A 19,143-nucleotide genomic window follows, 5' to 3' on the forward strand; every position below is an offset into this window, starting at 1 on the left:
AATTTATGATTGTTAGGAATGTGCTTTTTTCTTAGTATAGTTTCTCAATGAGGTTTGTCCTAAGGTTACTCTCTCTAAATAACCAGTCTCATTTTAGGACAAAATTACTCTCTTTCACCAGGGTTCCATGGAGGGGCCGTACCCTTTGATCTGGGAGTTTGTACTGAGGCCAGGAAACATTACATGACAAGATGAGATGTTTTTTCTCAGGTATTGAAGGCCAATTTTTCCCCCACTTTTTAAAAATACATCCCAAGGGTGAGTCCAAAGGGATAGAGGGGATTTGCCTCATGGTGGGAAAGCACTTCTGCCAGTTTCCAAAGGGGCGTCCCACCAAGGGGAAGGGGGCTCCAACTCAAGGTTGTGATTTCAGTCAGGGCATCCACTGACCTGAGGGAGGAACAGACCTTACACGGGGTGACTGACCCTAGTGGGGTGTCCCACTAAAGAGAAGGTCATGAGAAATAGCAATAGTAATCCCTGCTGGGGTGTTTCCTGCAACAGGGAGGGCTGGGCACTGGGTGGCTTTAATCTGGGTCAGAAAAAGGAAGGGAAGACTCACCACTCAGACGCATGGGAGCATGTAGGACTGTAGATCAACGTGGCAGCTGGATACATGGAAACAAAGGAATGAAGTGGGGGGTCCAAAGAAGCAAGGTGTCCGAGAGTCAGCCAGCACCAGGAAAGGACCCCAGCCAAGTCTGTAACATGCAGATTAGCCCTGGACCAGCTGCCCTTGCCAACTGGACCGCACATTGGGAAAAGAGTGAGAACGCAAGGAAAGGGTTCCCTTCACGCTCTCAGATGTGGGCCAGAGACCTTCAGTTATCTGAAGAATACTCAGGTTAGACCCACTGATGGCTAAAAAGAGAAAGGAGAGGGAGGGAAGAATCCTCTCCCCAAGGGCAAGAGGGGAAATCCCTCACACTTTCAGGCAAGTGTGGTCCTGTGGGTTCCCTCTGGGGCTTCAGATCCTCACTGAGGAGTAAGTTAATCACCCAAAGGTCGTCAGTTCCCCAAGGAGTACTGGAGTCGGATCACTGAAGGAAAGTCCTGAGAAATTCCCAGAGAATGTGGGCAGAGTTCCCGCCCCGCAAGTCCGGTGGTCCCTGTAAAGACCACCAAATGTGGGGCAACCGATTGGGTGGAGCTGGCGGCATAGGTGGAGAAAGAATTCACCCAAGGCAGAACAAGGAGATAGAAGTTTATTGAATACACCACAAGGGATGGCAGGCAGGACAGCAGAGGAGAGTCTGTCTGCCACGAGGTGGTGATGAGGGGCTATAGTAATGGGGGATTGTGAGGGGATATGCAATCCTATGGAATTTTCCCTGTTTTGGTAACTGTGCATTACTTTGGTAAGTAGTCCTTTGGTTACTTAGGGCCTCTGGCCATTTCCAGGTAGGTCACTTAATGAGCCTGTTAGCATTCAGCTGTGTAGTCACTGTGGGCCCTTTGCCTTGTTGCTTATCATTCCAATCCTCAAGCCTGTTGCCTGAAAGCAGCCCCTATGTTATGTCCCCCCCCCCCTTCTGCTAAAGTAACCCTGGGCTCCATTACCATCAATCCCTCAGGGGCTCTTCTTCCTGGTGCCCTTCTCCTTGAATTCCGGGCACTGGGGTATATATTTGAGGCCCTGCTGACTTCCATGATTCTTCCAGAACTGGAACTCCTCTTACACACCAGCTGTGTCAAGCCCCTGGGCCCTGTGTCCATGCTCACAGTCCACCTAATCCAGGGAAGGGGTCGTGTCTGCCTCTGCCGGGATGGAGGGGACTGCATCAGGCTCCTTGACCTTGTTGCCTTCCAGGGAGAGATCTGCTCAAGTCAAGTGTCCACAACATCCTGACATTCTGCTTCCAGTTCTTAGAGCTGACAAGGCTGTAATCATCTTTGAGCAAGTCAAAGATGTGTTGTCCGATTTTTGTGTTGTCTGAAAAAGTATTTCATTTTCATTTTTACCGTGCTAGAGTGCTCGGATCTGCTCTGAGTCAGCAAAAATAGCCTATATTTGGGTGTATGTAGGTCTGTATCAGCTGATGTCATCACCCTCTGCTTCGGGTTCCCAGCCCTTCCCATCACTGAATGCGCGGCAGCGGATGTGCTTGCATGTTGTCACTTCCCACACGGGTGTGACTCAGGTCCCAGGAATGGAGTGCAGTTCCCTGCCTATCACCCCCGTCCTCCCACACACATGGGTGAGGAGGGAGCCTTGCTGCAATAGAATATGTGGGATGTTTCAGGACGCGGTGGTCTTTGCGGATGTGGCTGTGAACTTCACCCCAGAAGAGTGGGCTTTGCTGGATCGTGGTCAGAGGAGGCCCAACAGAGATGTGATGCTGGAGACCTGCTGGAACCTGGCCTCACTGGGTAAGGACAGCTCTACCCCTTCACCAGAGTTTTAGGGAACGAATGTTGATCTTACTGGTGCGGAGGAATGGGAATATGTTGAAGAAGAGACAGATGTGGTCCAAGTCTTCATGGAAACTACCTAGGGTCACATACCTTTTCTTTGAAAACAGTTTCATGTGTTAAATTGATTTTTTATTAATCTTGATCCAAGTCTGAAACTCCCTAATTTTATAAATGTGAATGTGGCCTCCAGTGTGGCTCGGGGTGTGGCCAGTACCTGCTTTATCCCTCCTTACTCATGTCTGACTGTCTTCCATTCCCCCCTCAAGAGATTGGCCCCAAATCATTGGGAATTGGGGCGATGACCACTCTGGCTTTTTCAAGCTTGTGTTGTGTGGAGTATTGTGAAGATCTGGGGAGTCCATCACTTGCTGAGTATCGAGGAGAGAAGGTGGTGGTGGCTGTTGGTGTCTTTCAAGGAACTTCCGAAAGGGAAAAGGTTGTAGGCATCTAAAGGTTGATATCCTTGGTTGAGGACCAGTTGGAACTTGATGGCCTGGAGGAGACAAAGAATAGCAACATACTGATTAGTTTTGGTCCAAAGAGTAACATTAGGAGAACTCCTAGAGTGAGGGGAATAAAGGGAGTAAGGGTATAATTGTAAGTATTTGTGGACAGATTACCCAGGAACGCAGGTGTTCCCTTGTTATTAAATCTTTTATTTTTAAGGCAGAGAGGGAAGTGAAGACCCTGGATGTAGGGATTAGTAACCATTGGGCCAGTGGGTGAAGAAGACAGTTGAGTTATAAAAAGGAAATGATGGCTATGGCAAGCCCTATTTCTAATAAGATGACACAGGAAAAAAAAGAGAAGACTTGTAGGTCATGGAATCTTTTTGGAGAGTAATGTTAGATCTTTGAAGAGATCACAGGATAGGCATTGGTGGTGTTTGCCAGGGGATGATTCCAGGGTTTGACTCTGGAGCAATGGATCCGGTCAGGGACTCCTGGTACCTTGATGGCTGTAGGGGAAGATAAAAGCACCAGGAAAAGCCCTTTCCACACAGGCTTTAGTTGGCATTTGGGGAAGCCCCCTTTTCAGACCTTGATTAGACTTTGTTCATTAGGTTCATATAGAGAAGGTGCCTCTTGTTGGGTAGTGGAAACTGTTAGGCTGTATTTTTTAAAACCTGTTGAAATTTGGATAAAGATCATATGACTTTGTATCCCTAGAGTCTCTGTCTCTACCAAGAGGTCTGTAGTAAGAAGGATCGCTCATAGAGGACTTCAAAAGGACTCAAATCCAGGGCCTCCTTGGGAGCTACATGACTACAGAGAAGGGAAATTGGCAAGGCTTCTTTCCAGTTCAGTGATTTTTTGTGTGTGTGAGTTTTTTAATAATACCTTTTAGGTAGTGGTTGGCCCTTTCCACCTTCCCAGAGGACTGTGGCTTTCAAACACTATGAAGGTGGTATTTGATACCTAGTACTTTGGAGACAGATTGAACTATGGTGGCCACAATAGAAGAGTCCATTGTCACTCTGAAGTGACTCTGAGAGGCCAGATTAGGGGATAATTTCATGCAGAAGTTTGTTGACTACTCAATTGCCCTTTCAGTCCATGTCGGGTATGCCTCTGTCCACCCTCTGAAGGTGTCAAGAAGCATGAGAGGAGGTATTTGTATCCTCTGCAGGGTGGCATCTGAGTAAAAATCCATCTGCCAGTCTTCTCCAGGGTAGGATCCATACCTCTATATTGGTTGGATTAATTGAGGTTGATGGACACCCTGGGTTGGCATATGTGCAAGGCAAGAGGAGGTTATTTGTTGAACCACCTGGGAAAGTCCTTTACCTTGAAACATTCTGGAAATGACAGTTTGTAAGGCATCTTGTCCTAAATAAATAGAGTTATGAAGGACTTTAATTAGTTTCCATTGACAATTTTGAGGAATGGCCAATACTTGAGTGGGGGAGCAAATGAGCAAATTGTCCACATATTGAAGGGTAGTTCCCCTCTCAAGTTGTTAGTTTTGTGAATCCTTAGAGATGGCTTGGCCGAACAGATGGGGGTGGGGGGCTGTCCCTGAATCCCTGTGGGAGTATTGTCTAGGTAAGTTGTTGGGTGGGCCCAAAAGGGGTGGCCCATTCAGATGCAAACAAATTGGGATTCTTGAGCCAATGAGATGCAAAAGAAAGCATCTTTAAGGTCCAGGACCATAAACCCAGAGGCTGTTTGGAGGAATGGTACCCAGGATGACATATGGATTTGGCATGGTTGGGTGTAGGGATGCAACAGCCTCATTAATGGCTCACAAGTCTTGGACTAGGTGGTAGCTGTTTCCTTTTTTTTTAACTGCTAGGATGGGAATGTTGTAGGGTGAAGTTGTGGGGATAAGAAGCCCATGTTTTAAAACTTGGCTCAGGTCGTGATCTCAGAGTTGTGAGATTGTGCCCCACATTTGGCTCTGCACTGGGCATGGAGTCTGCTTAAGATTCTCTCTGACCCTCCCCATCCCTCTCTCTTTCTCTCTCTATCCCTCATCCCTCTCCCTTCCTCCCTCCCTAAAAAAATAATAATAAAATAAATCCTTAAGACTTTACCAAATACTATTAGAACTAACAAATGAATTTAGAAAAGTTGCAGAACACAAAATGAATATACCAAAATCTGTTGCCTTTCTTTCTTTTTCTTTCTTTCTTTCTTTCTTTCTTTCTTTTTCTTTCTTTCTTTCTTTCTTTCTTTCTTTCTTTCTTTCTTTCTTTCTTTCTTTCTTTCTTTTTCTTTCATTCTTTCTTTCTTTCTTTCTTTCTTTCTTTCTTTCTTTCTTTCTTTCTTTCTTCTTTTTCTTTCTTTCTTTCATCTTTCTTTCTCTCTCTCTCCCCCTTTCTTTTTTTTATTTTTAAAGAATTTATTTATTTATTTGACAGAGAGAGATAGCAAGAATAGGAACACAAGCAGGGGGAGTGGGAGAGGGAGAAGCAGGCTTCCTGCCGAGCAGGGAGCCCGACGCGGGGCTCGATCCCAGGACCCTGGGATCATGACCTGAGCTGAAGGCAGATGCTTAACGACTGGGCCACCCAGGTGCTCCCTTCTTTCCTTCCTCCCTCCCTCCCTCCCTCCCTCCCTCCCTCCCTCCCAGTAGGTTCCATGACCAGCATGAGCCCAACGTGAGGGCTTGAACTCATGACACTGAGCTGAGATGAGGAGTCAGATGCTTAACTGACTGAGCTACCCAGGCAACCCTCTGTTGCATTTTTTAAAAAATATTTTTATTTATTTATTTGTCAGAGAGCACAAGCAGAGGGAGAAGAAGGCTCCCCACTGAGCAAGGAGCCCAATGTGAGACTAGATCCCAGGACCTTGGGATCATGACCTGACCCAAAGGCAGACACTTAACTGACTGAACCACCTAGGCGTCCCCCTCTGTTGCATTTCTATGTCAGAAAGAGAAATTAGGAAAACAGTCCCATGTTCAATTCTTTCAAAAAACAATAAAATACTGTGAATAAATGTAACCAAAGAAGTTGAAAGACCTGTGCTCTGAAAGCTATAAGACATTTAATGAAGAAAATTGAAGATGGCATAGTAAATGGAAAGATAAACCTTTGTCATGCCTTGTAAGTATTAATATTGTTAAAAAATGCTCAGACTTTGAAAAGCACTCTATATATTCAATGCAATCCATATTCTATATAATAGAAATAGTGTTTTTCAAAGAACTTTAGCAAAAAAACAAAACCTCTAAAATTTATATGGAAACAGAAAACATTGCACCTAAACAAAGCAGTGTTGAGAAAACATATTCAAGTTGAAGATGTAACAACCCCAGATTTCAAACTGTACTACAAAACTGAAAAATCGAAACAGTATGGTACTGGCACAAAAACAGACACATAAACCAAGGGAACAGAATAGAGTCCAGGATTTAACCCATGGTTATATGGTCAAATTATCTACAAAAAAAAAAAGGAGTTGAGTATATACAATGGGGGAAAGACTGTCTCTTCAGTAACTGGTGTTAGGAAAACGAGACAGCTACTTGCAAAAGCATGAAACCACCTTATTACACCTTACACAAAAGTAAACTCTATGTGGATTCCATACCCAAGTGTAAGACTTGAAACCATATACTTCTTTTTTTTTTTAAGATTTTATTTATTTATTTATTTGACAGAGTGGGAGAGGGAGAAGCAGGCTTCCCACCGAGCAGGGAACCCGATGCGGGGCTCGATCCCAGGACCCTGGGCTCATGACCCGAACCGAAGGCAGATGCTTAACGACTGAGCCACCCAGGCGCCCCTGAAACCGTATACTTCTTAAGACAGAACAGAGGCATTAAACTCATGGACATCAGCCTTAGCTATATTTTTGTGGAATTATCCCTTCAGGCCAGGGAAACAAAAGGAAAAATATAAAATGGGGTAGAGGAACATAATAGACATTTTCCCAAAGAAGATATACAGATGGCCACCAGGCACATGAAAAGCTGCTCAGTAACAATAATCATCAGGAAGTGCAAATCAAAACCACAATGAGATATCACCTCAAAGCAGCCAGATAGGTATCAAAAAGACAAGAAATAACAAGTGTGGGTGAGAACGTGGAGAAAAGGCAACTCATTTTTGCTGGTGAGAAGGTACTTTGGTGCAGCCACTGTGTGGGAAACAGTATGGAGTTTGCACAAAACAGTAAACACAGAAGGACCGTATGGTCCTTAATTCCACTTCTGGGCGGTTCACCTTAGAAAAAAAACTAACACAAAAAGATATGTGCATGACCACGTTCACTGTGGCGTTAGTTACAGTACTCAACATATGGAAGCAACCCACGTGTCCATCGACAGATGAATGGATAATAAAGATGTGGTATTCACATACAACGGACTGTTACTCAACCATATAAAAAGGATAAAGTCTTGCCATTTGTGACAACATGAATGGACCTAGAGGGTATTCTTCCAAGTAAATAAGACAGAAAGACAAACACCATATTTTATTTATATGTATAATCTAAGTAGCAAAGTGAACAAGCAATAAAAGGAAAATAGAAACGGACTTAAAAGTATAGAGAACAAATTGGTGTTTACGAGATAGGAAGGGGATGGAGGAATGGGTGAAATAGATGAAGGGGATTAGTCAGTACAGAGTGACACTTTTTAAATAAGTCATGGGGGTGGTGCCTAGGTGGATCAGTTGGTTAAACATCTGCCTCTTGATTTCAGCTCAGGTCATGATCTCAGGGTCACAAGATTGAGCCCCTCATCAGGCTATGCACTCAGTGGAGATTCTGCTTGAAGATTCTCTCCCTCTGCCCTCCCCCTCCCAAACTCTCTAGCTGTCTCTCAACATAATAAATAAATAAATCTTAAATAAGTCACGGGAATGAAGAGTACAGCAGAGGGAATATGGTCAGTAATATTGTAGTAGTTTTTTATAGTGACATGTTAATTACACTTAGTATGGTGAGCATTTTGTAATATATATAATTGTTGAATCACTGTTGTACACCTGACACTAATATTATAGGTCAATATACTTCCACGAAAGAAAGAAAGAGAAAAAGAGAGAGAGGGAGGGCGGGAGAAAAGAAAGAAAAAGAAAAAGAAAAGCTTACACTCACCGTCATCAATGAAATTGAACCCTAAAGTAAGAATCCATCTTCCAGATTGCTTGTCACCCTCTAAATCCTCCCTCACGCTGGGCTGTTCTCCAGGGGCTGGGCAGCAGCCACACACAACATCCAACCTCCGAGTGGCAGTTGGGGCAGTCCAGGCAGGCTTCACCAAGGGCCTCTGTGCCTTCAGAACATCCTAGCAACCCTCAGTTGGGCCAGGTTCTGGAGAAGGGAACAGCATTTGGACATGTCCATTAGAAACGTGACTCAGTTTTGTTCAAGAAGGGTGATTTTGTCACTTACCTGGCTTCCAGGTTGGACCGTTCATTCATCCTCACCCACGTTGCAAGCCTTTCTGTATTCCTCTTATAGAGGTAGGGTGCGGATGTGTGTATCTTGCCCAGGTCCTTTCTACTTTCCTTTTCTGATAACACTTATCTCCACATTAGTCTCCATCAATTTTGAAGTATTTCTGAGTAAACGGGCTGCGCTACATACACTTTCCTCTTATTGCCAAAGTCCCAAATCACTAGGGTCCTCAGAAGTTTTCTTTGATCACTTGTCCATTCTTCCTGATGAGCTTCATTTACATTTTGTGACGAATATATGAATCGAAATCAACATATGGTCTATTTTCCTATCTTCAAATATCAGATCATTCCCAAGAAATTAAATTATGCTACCAATTTTTGCAGTTTGTCCCAGTCAGGATAAAAGGAGTGCATCGAGGACGCGGTGGAATATTTTGCAGAATGAGTTACCCAGTGAAGAGAAAATAGTCATATTTGCAAGAAATGATTCGTGTTCTGTTTTTGGAGAAAACCGGAAATTTCATAGCAGTGGAGATCAGACCCAAACCCAGGAAGGGCATTTGAGGTGAGTGACACTCCTACAGGAGAAGGGGATCAGGGCAGATTGCGAGACTAACTTGAAATTAGAGAGTAGCTGAAAACTTACCTCAACTATTGTATGGTCGGAATTTTCACACAATGAAGCTTTTATGAATGCATTCTAGATCCTGATCATCTGAAAAGCAGTTCAGTTCGAAACAATGGTGAGAAAAACTATTATCTGAGAAACCTAGAGTGTTATGACTATATTTGAGTCCTCAGCCAGTGCATTAAACTTGTTTCATTTTGTTACCATGGAGACAGCACCACAAACACGCCCATTCATTGAAAATGGCCATTATGTAGTTAAATAAGCATTAGTAAACATCAATAGGTCACTAATAAAGAGTTTGGTTATAATCATTATTCCCTAACAGTGTGCCTTCCTATTTTGAACAGAAGTCATTTGGTGGAGCGTGTCTGTGAAAACAATGAAGGTAATCAATGTGGAGAAACCGTAAGGCAGATTACAAGTTTTACTGTGCATGAGGATTGCCCTCTTGGAGAAAAATCCCATGAATGCACTAAGTATAGAGAAGCCTTCACAGATGGTTCTTTCCCTGAGAATCCAGGAAGATCTTATCCTGGACACAAACCTAGTCCCTGTGAGGAATGTGGGCCAGCCTGCAGGTGTGTCTTGAGCTTTAGCCCTCATGTTGACGCACACCTTGTAGGGAAACCCTGTGAATGTCAGGACACTGGGAGAGGATCGAAGAGAGAATTGAAGAGTCTCAGTAGTAAAAAATCTTTAGAGTGCAAGAAATGTGGAAAAGCTTTCACTCGCACCTCATCCTTTCGGGGTCATATGCGAGGTCACTGTGGACAGAGAGTCCATGCGTGTGATGTGTGTGGGAAAGCCTTTATGTATCACTCCTGTCTTACACGTCATGTGAGAACTCACACTGGAATGAAACCCAGTGATGGTACAGACTATGGGAAAGCCTACATTTGCCTCTCATACTCTCAAGATTACTCAAGTAATCAAACTGGGAAACGAACTTTTAGATGTGGGCAGTGTGGGAAAGCCTTCACTCGTCAGGCCTACCTTCTGGTACATGTGAGGACACACACTGGGGAGAGACCCTATGAATGTCAGCAATGTGAGAAGACCTTCACAGATCATGGAAATCTGCGAGAACATGTGAGAACACACACTGGGGAGAGACCCTATGAATGTCAGGAGTGTGGGAAGACCTTCAAGTATAACTCAGGCCTGCGAGCACACATGAGGACACACACTGGGGAGAGACCCTATAAATGTCAGCAGTGTGGGAAAGCCTTCACTGGTCACTATTCCCTTCTAGTACATGTGAGAGCACACACAGGGGACAGGCCCTATGAATGTGTGGAGTGTGGAAAAACTTTCCAGAAGTGTGAACATTTTAAACGTCACATGACCATGCACAGCACAGTGAAACCCTATGAATGTAAGGAGTGTGGCAGAGCCTTCCGGGATCGCACAGACCTGCGAATACATATGAGGACACACACTGGGGAAAGACCCTATGAGTGTCAGCAGTGTGGGAAGACCTTCAGACATCTTGGAAATCTGCGAGGACATGTGAGAACGCACACTGGGGAGAGACCGTATGAATGTCAGCAATGTGGGAAGACCTTCAGGTACAACTCAGACCTGCGAGAACACGTGAGGACGCACACTGGGGAGAGACCCTATAAATGTCAGCAGTGTGGGAAAGCCTTCATTCGTCGCTACACCCTCCTAGTACATGTGAGAGCACACACACAGGGTGGACATGTGGAATGTAAAGAGTGTGGGAAAGCATACAAGTTTTCCTCATCCCTTCGAGTGCATATGAAGAAACACACTGGGGAGAGACGTTCACTAGTCACTGCTCCCTTCAAGAACACGTCAGGATGCGCAGTGGACAGTATCCCTTTGAATCTAAGGACTCTGGTAAGACCTTCCAGTGTCCCATAGACCTGCAAGTACATGTGATGACACTCACTAGAGCAGAACCATATGAATGTCTGCACTATGAGAAAGCCTTCTGTTGTCCCTCTTCTCTTCGAGGACACATGTGAAAGCACAGTGATGTGAAACCTATGAACTTAAGAACCATGGAAAAGCCTTCAGGTACCTCATCAATCTGGGAGCACAGACACGATGCGGGAAAACATTTATTCTCCCTTAAAATCGTTTTTAAAATGCGAGCCAGCACACTGGAGATGAACCTGAATGGACACAATTTTGGGAAGACTTCCAGTATAGAAATTCATATATTGTTCATGAAAATTTTGACGGGACAGAAACTGTTTCATTGTTATAAACATGGTTTTGTTTTTGCAAGTGCCTCTTCCTTGATAGAGATGCGAAGTGTCTTACTCCTAGGTCATGTCGCTGATATGAACACTAATGGTGGTAGGTGTCCTTTGTCCTCTGCATCTGTACAACATAGACTTTGTTATCTCAGACGTGGAGTAATCACATGGTTATGTAAAACATGTCTCTTTTCCATTACAATGTCTCTTAGACCCAGGGGTGATAAGAATGTGCCTGTTTGGGGCAGTGGGGATAATATAACTTTATATAATTTTAGAAAAAGATTTCTTGAATTATACATTCCAGATGTTCCTAGTGTATGATCATGACATGAGACTTGTACTGTTGAAAGTTCTTTTATGTTGTCTGTTGTAGATACTGGAGTTTCCTGATTCTATATCACCTCTTCTTTTCAGTCTTTATTATTGAAAGATATTTTCAGGGCGCCTGGGTGGTGCAGTTGGTTAAGCATCCAACTCTTTGGTTTCAGCTCAGGTTGTGATCTCAGGGTTGTGAGATCAAGCCCTGCATCAGCTCCATGCTCAGCTTGGAGTCTGCTTGAGATTCTCTCTTCCTCCCCCTCTGCCTCACCCCCCTCTAAAATAAATAAATCTTAAATAAAAAAAGAAAGATACATTTTCACTTCAGTTCTCTCTTTTTATTGAATGAACAATTGTTAAAATTCTCTTATTGGTTTATCTTATCTGGGACTAACTTTTGATGTCTGTGGTCTTTCTTCCAAATTGTGACTTGGAAGAACATCCCTTTGCACTATGTTTCAGGTTTGCCTGTTTATTTCCATGATCAGTGATTGTGCTAGAAATACCAGTGAGGTACTTTCCTCTAGCTCCCAGGAGATCATGTCTGGAGTGCCCAATACGCTTAATATTAGCCAGAACACCTGGCTAAAAGTTGGCATCTGGTTAATTTTGGACATAGGAGCCTCTTCAGTTTTATCCACATTGGACGTAAAAATGCATCATTGTTTCCACAATATAACAGTCCTGAGGTACCCGAAAGGCATACCAACTATTGGACTAAATGTTTGTAGTTTTACCCTTGGATAACATATATGGTCAAGTAAGAGTGTGTAAGTCATCCTACTGGGTTGGCTGTTGAAGGGAAATGTATTGCTGCCTTAGTACCTTCAAAAGAATTTGCAGGGCGATTGGATGACTCAGTCGGTAGAGCGTGCAACTCTTGGTCTTGAGCCCCGCACTGGGTATAGAGATAACTTAAAAATATATATTATAAAATAAAATCGTAAAGAGAATTTGGAATAGCATGCCCAAGTTATTATTTACTATTTTCATCCTTTTTAAAAGACTAATCAGTAAACTATGAAAACTCTTTATTGTTTAGAGGAGTGACATGTAAAATGCCATAGGAAGTCAAAACATGATGTGTCCGCATTAAGCAGTCATGAGGGGTTTTGCCTGCATCCAAATGTCTGGTTCTAAGATCAGATACCCTAATTATTGATCTTGAGTTTGAGCAAACTGCAAAATTTGATACTTTCTGTCCCTTTAAGCCAAAAGTTTAACAGATAGATGGTGTCCTCCACTGAAGGGAAGCAGAGAGTGAAATTATCTCCATATTGTAACAAAGTAGAAATGCAAAAAACTCTGTCACCCAGAGCAACTTTAGGGGTTTGTGAAAAGGAAGAAAATTATCTGTGAGTCTCTGGGGCATGACTGTCCAGGGGTATTTCTGTGCTTCCAAGTGAAAGGAAAAACTGGCTACACCTACCAACTGGAATACTAAAAATGCACTGCATAGATGAATTACAGTGGAAAATTTGCTCTCAGTGGCAATGGATGTCAGCCCATTGGGTTAGGAACAACAGAGTGTGGAGGGATGAAAATGTTGTTTATTGCTGAGAGGTCCTGGACAGATGTCCATTGTCGGCCATTGGGTTTTCTCACGAGGGAAATGGTGTTACAGGGCATAGCAGAGGCTCTCGTGAGACACTGAGGCTTTTAAACTTCTATTATGGTCTTGATGCCCTGAAGGGCATCTTTATTTATATTGTCTCATTCTGCCAAGAGATTTTGAAAAATACAGTTTTATCTTTATGAGGTACAATGTGGATTCTGCCAATATCAGTTGAACATGTTGCCCGTAAAGAACAAGGTAGCTGATCCAATAGGAACAAACGACCAGTGTTCCCAAGCTCTGCTGTGGTGCCATCAGAGACAAGAGTGTAGAAAAGAGGCCATGGGGTCGTTTACTTCCCCTGGTTGATTATTTTGATTACTGCTGCCAAATTCTGGAATTATTTGCCCGTTTGAGGGAATCAAATTCTGGCATGATACTTTTCTAAGAAATGTCAGGTGCACACATGAATAAAGGAGAAGTAACTAAGGAGAAGGTGAGTTATCTCTCCAAGAGCCTAGAGGAAAAGAATAGGCTGAGAGACAGGAACCTGTGGAGATTTAAGGCCCCCGCTATTGGAGCTGTTTTAGTCCTTGTGAGCAGGGGCTGCTTTCCATCAGGGAGTTGGCCACCAGGAGTGTGGTTTGGTGTCAACAAGGACAGAGACTCATTCCCAATGCGGACGTGGTTCCATTAGCTGCTTACGAGGGAGGACTGGGATGAGCCCCTGGAGGTCCCTGGAGCCCCGTCATTGGGAGTGAGGAGGACATTGGAACAGTCAGCTGGAGGGATGCCGCTGCCTGGAGTGCTTGTTTGTAACCAGGTTTTTTTCACTATCCTGGCTCTTTGCAATAATAGCAGAAAGTACAGGGTTTTAAAATGTTGTGTAGTGGGCTTTCATATGCCGTAAGTGAAAATCGGGAATTTGTTGGTCTTTCATGTTGGTGACTCATCTAGGATGTGAAGAGCTTGTCTGTCAAATTTCTAAATCTGGAGGGGACATAGATTCCCATACATCCTGGTTCCTTTTGCCTAAAAGAGAAAGAGCTCAGTTCTGCCCATAAATAGAGTTAAGTGCATTCGGTACCTAAAGTTCACCGAGAATTTTTTTTTTTAGGATTTTATTTATTGAGAGAGAGCACAATCCGGGGGGGGGGGGGGACAGGCAGAGGGAGAGGGAGAAGCAGGCTCCCCACTGAGCAGGGTGACTGATAAGGGACTCAATCCCAGGACACTGGGTTCATGACCTGAGCCAAACACAGACACTTAGCTGACTAAGCCACCCATGCCCCCCCAGAATTTTCTTTAAGGACAATTTGGAGTCCATTATGATCATCATGAAAGGATCCATCAGGTTTTTGCATGCAAGTCTGAATTTTGTTCCACTCAACAGGCTTAAGGAAAGATCCTACAATTGCTCAGTATTTTCAGTGAGTGTTATAGCATCCCTGCAGAAACATGGGTTTCTGTTTCCCTAATACTTTCTTTAATGTTCCTGTTGGGCCAGCTTCATCCAGTGTGTGTCTGGCCCTCACCAACAAGCACGTGAGCTAATTGGTATAAATCTGAGAAACCAGGTTGGTAAGTTTGAATAACTTAAATTCTTCAGCACACCTATGGGGATCCTTCATCACTTGGGGAAAGTCTGGCTTGCAGTTCAGCCTCAGTCCAGGCAAGGTAAGCAATTGGGTTTTATTAAGATCCCCATTTGGGGTCCATTTTGATAGGTTCAGGAGAGGAAGGACTGGGGCGGGAAACAGAAAAAGGGAACTTTAGTGGGAGGGTTCGGAAGAGTGTGGGGGTTACACAGGAGGCGGGGACAAAGCAGAGGGAGGAAAGAGAGGGCACTGGAGGCCTGGTCTGCACATCATGTGGCTGCCACCTGTCTGGAGACAAAGAAGATGAGGGAGGGGAAAGTGGCTCAGAAGCCATTTTGACACCTTTCAACGGTTTGTTTACTTCTGTTACTTGATTTTTGCAGAGAGCAGCTTTAGATCCTGATAATGTTTGGAAACTTCAAAATACCCATTAAAATAGGCATCCCATCTGCTTTTGACAGTTTTAGAGCCATGGCTGTCCAATTTTGTTTTGATAAGAGTCAGTTTGGGGAGATCAGAAGTCTCCAGTAATGACCATTGATGATCTAAGTTACTTCTGATGAAGTTAGTCCATTTAATTAGAAACCTGCATGAGGAGAGACTGTACTTTTTAAACATAAAACCAGAGGGGTGCCCTCAAAGCATTGTTATGACTGGGATCCCATTTCTTGGGTTTCTTTTTAGAACAAAAAAAGAAATACCTAAAAACCACTGCTTCAATAGGAACAGGCTGTTCCCAAAAGAACTTGGTCAAAAGGCCAGCACAGTTCCAGGCAGAACAGTCTGATTCCACACATTAGTTGGGCCAAAGGCCAACACTCTTCCAACACGCACAGTTTATGACACCAAGTAAGTAAACCTTAACTGTTGGTTATTTCACCAGCAAAAATGGGTTTATACAGAATAACAAGAATTGCAAATGAGGACATGCAAGAAATGGCAAATCCAGAGAACAAAAGAGAGGCCACTCTTCTGCAGGAAAGGAGACAGTTGGGAGGGGTTATTGTCAAGAAAAAGTCAATTTGGGGAAACTGGTCTTTTGAAGATGGTGGCTTCTCATTGTTAGAGCTGTGACCGCCTCATTGGCTGAACTGTGACTGTCTCTCATTGGTTGAGCTGTGACTGTCTCATTGGCTGGCCTGTTGCTGGGTGGAGTAAAGGTTTCTCACTGTGGCAGGGGCAGTGAAGCTGTGTCCACTTGCAGCTCTTTTCCTGTTGTGTGTACAGCTGACCAGGGGTTAGACAGGAGAGCACCTACTGCTGGTCTCCTGCCTTCATCTTAGCAAGGGTTCCCTTTAACGACCACCTTTATTCATAAAAACTAGTCCATCTAATGGTGAAACCCTTAATATTGCTTATGTAATGGCCTCTGACAAAGTACACCAGGAGTCATGGTCTTGCCACTCAAAAGAGTGAGCGAGGGGGAGCTTGACACGCATCTTCCCTACTTGTCGGTCAATGACTAGAACAAACCACATTCCTGGTGAGGTGAGTCTTAGTAGTGATGGGAATGACATGACTGGGTGCCCCAGGCATAAAGTAAACCTTGAGAAAAATAATTTCAGTAAATGCTGCTTCCTGTTGTCCAAATAGCTCTGAGATGTTTACGTGAAAATCGATACCAGAACAAGAACATCCCCATATCTCCCTTCCTCTTGCTACTAATTGTGCTAAATAACCACAGGACATTTCTTGCCGTGATGGATAGGTTAGTGGTTGGTCATGCTTCACCCAGTGGTGTCTCCTTGTATTAATTCCAGTGGAGGAAGGATGGGCCGTGCCTTTCTCTTTCCTCCCGACCACTCACGCTTCTGTTGATCTGCCCCCAGTTGACACAGGTCAGTTTCTATCTCCATCAGATGGCCCCCAGGGATGCTCCTCTGGCCCTGGGCCTGGTGCGAGTGTGGTTGTATTTTGGGTGGAGCTGGTTGGGCTTCATGTCTGAGAGGGTTTGTAAGGTGAGCAGGCCCAGTGGGACTTGGGGAAGGAACGTGGTGGTGTGAATGCACAATAAAGATACCTGTACAGTCTCTGCAGAGAGGAATGCTTCCGTCTAATTGTTCCAACCACTGTCGGAATGGGATTTGCTCTCTACTGTCCTCAATTCACCAGCATGACCAGTGACCATGTGGATCCCACACACTAATAGGGGTGAATGTAGGTGCACTGAACTGGAACAGCATGGAAGGTGTGTCACCACCACATTTCGATGTCACCACCAGTGGGAAACAGTCCATATGTGACATTTTCCATGGAACTCTCTTTTTTCATAGCAGAACCATGAAATCCAATTTCAATTTTTTTACAAATTGTTAACCCTTCCATGTACCCAGAGATCGTTTTCCCTGTGATTTTGTGGTTCTTTTGTTTCCAGTTCTCTTCAGAATCTGAGAGCGAAGTTTTGCAGGGGTGCCCACCTGATGCTTGTGTGGAGGCTCTGAATCTGCACCTGTTCTGTGTCCTTCAGTGGTTGCCCAGTCATATGTGGCCAAACAAGGGACACAGGACGTTCCAGGGAGACAGCGGATTATACTCAGGTCCTAGAAGGACAGTCAGTGCTTGTAAAGAAGGGGTGACATGGGGGAACACCAGGGGAGCAAGCAGGACTGAGAGGGTGGGAAGCAATAAGCATGAGGACATGTGGGCAAGTGCCTGCAGTGTCTAGATCAGTGTGGAGTGTCATCGTTTGCTTTGAGCCGAGTGTGTGGCACACGAGGGAGCGAAGGAGGCTCAATATTTAGCACCTGACAATATAGAGTCTGGGAAAGAAAGGCTCCACTTGAATCATGATCCTGACTTGGTTCCTTTCTTGCTCTGTGGCCTTTGGAAAATCACCTGCATCTGTAGGTCTCAGGTAGCTCATACAAGGAGATAAAAACATTATCTACCTTATAGAGTCTGCTGAGGAGCAACTGGGTTTATCTACGCTGAGTTCCTTTATGGAGAACATTTAACGCAGTGCCGGATGTGAATAAGCAAGATGTCAGTGTTCACATAGTATATGAGAACGCAAACATAGCCTCAGACAGTGGAAGCTGGCCTGGAGCTCACTACTGGGCTGTGGCTTTCTCTCATTGAGCAGAAACAGTTTCACCCCCCTGTCCTCCGACGAGGCACTTCCTTGTCTGTGAGGAGTCAGGGCACATGAAGACCATGTCACGGTGATGTCGGTAAGGAGGCTAAAAAATGAAGTCCAATCTGTGAAAATCAGCAAATATTCCCTGCCTCTAGCTGATGTGCCTGGTGCTTCTCTATTCCTAGTTTCAGCTGCACTGCATTCTTCCTGCTTTCTAGATAAGAGAGCACCTGGGTGGCTCAGTCAGTTAATCATCTGCCTTTGGCTCAGGTCATGATCCCAGGGTCCTGGGATCGAGCACTCTGTAGGGCTCCCTGCTCAGCGGGGAATCTGCTTCTCCCTCTCCCTCTGCCCCTCCCCTCTGCTCTTTCTCTGTCTTAAATAAACAAATTAAAAAAAACTGTTAAAAAAGAACTATTAAGATCTTCAATCATAAAATTACAGGTACCTCCTGATGGCATCTAATCCAGAGTAAAGGAACACTTTATATGTCAGAACATGTCCTCATGCTGTACCTGTCACGATGTGTCCCTCACACCCACAGCTCTGCAGTCCTTCCTGAGTTGTGTTCATCTGACGCTCTAAGCAGTATGCTTCTCTGTAACTACCGGTGTGGTCCTGGTGATCATTGGCTGGAGGGCATTGGCCAAGTCATTATCTTACTCTTATTAATGTACTACAAGTTACGTTAATGACAAAAGTCGTTGTATTTATGAATTTTTAAAATTGACTCAAAAGAAAAAAATCCATTAAATACTATGCACCTGGTACCATGACTAAGAATTCATGACTAGAATGTAGAATGTAGAATGCAATACTGTAGACAGTATTGACCAAGAATAATAGCAAGGCTGAATTTGACAACCCATAAGTGCAAAGGGACACGTTGATAAAAATCTCTCAGCCAGTGAAAAGTAAAGAGAGTTCCATTTGTTAATATACAAGTGATATTTAAACACAGTTTAAGAAGACTTTCCTGGGAAACATGCATAGAATCTTCTTTTTTTTTTAATAATTTTTTATTGTCATGTTAATCACCATACATTACATCATTAGTTTTTGATGTAGTGTTCCATGATTTGTTTGTGCATAACACCCAGTGCTCCACGCAGAATGTGCCCTCTTTAATACCCATCACCAGGCTAACCCATCCCCCCACCCCCCTCCCCTCTAGAACCCTGTTTGTTTCTCAGAGTCCATCATCTCTAATGGTTCGTCTCCCCCTCCAACTTACTCCCCTTCATTCTTCCCCTCCTGCTATCTTCTTTTTTTTTTCTTAACATATATTGCATTATTTGTTTCAGAAGTACAGATCCGTGATTCATCAGTCTTGCACAATTCACAGTGCTCACCATAGCACATACCCTCCCCAATGTCTATCACCCAGCCACCCCATCCCTCCCACCCCCCACCATTCCAGCAACAGTTTCCTGAGATTAAGAATTCCTCATATCAGTGA

The 19,143-nt window shown here is 44.1% G+C and overlaps 1 protein-coding gene across 1 annotated transcript in view; it reads left to right on the forward strand.

Annotated features, from left to right (window-relative positions):
- LOC113916369 (zinc finger protein 77-like) overlaps positions 1-11,643 on the forward strand; it is a 24,723-nt gene extending 13,080 nt beyond the window's left edge. Inside the window, exons 2-4 of the mRNA XM_027582563.2 lie at positions 2,244-2,370; positions 8,660-8,840; positions 9,254-11,643. Coding sequence (XP_027438364.2) covers positions 2,244-2,370; positions 8,660-8,840; positions 9,254-10,793 — 1,848 coding nt within the window. The 3' untranslated portion in view covers positions 10,794-11,643. The remainder of the gene's footprint in view (positions 1-2,243; positions 2,371-8,659; positions 8,841-9,253) is intronic.
- The last annotated feature ends 7,500 nt before the right edge of the window (positions 11,644-19,143 follow it).

This window comes from Zalophus californianus, chromosome 1 (assembly GCF_009762305.2).
Source record: "Zalophus californianus isolate mZalCal1 chromosome 1, mZalCal1.pri.v2, whole genome shotgun sequence".
Classification (NCBI taxonomy): Eukaryota; Metazoa; Chordata; class Mammalia; order Carnivora; family Otariidae; genus Zalophus; species Zalophus californianus.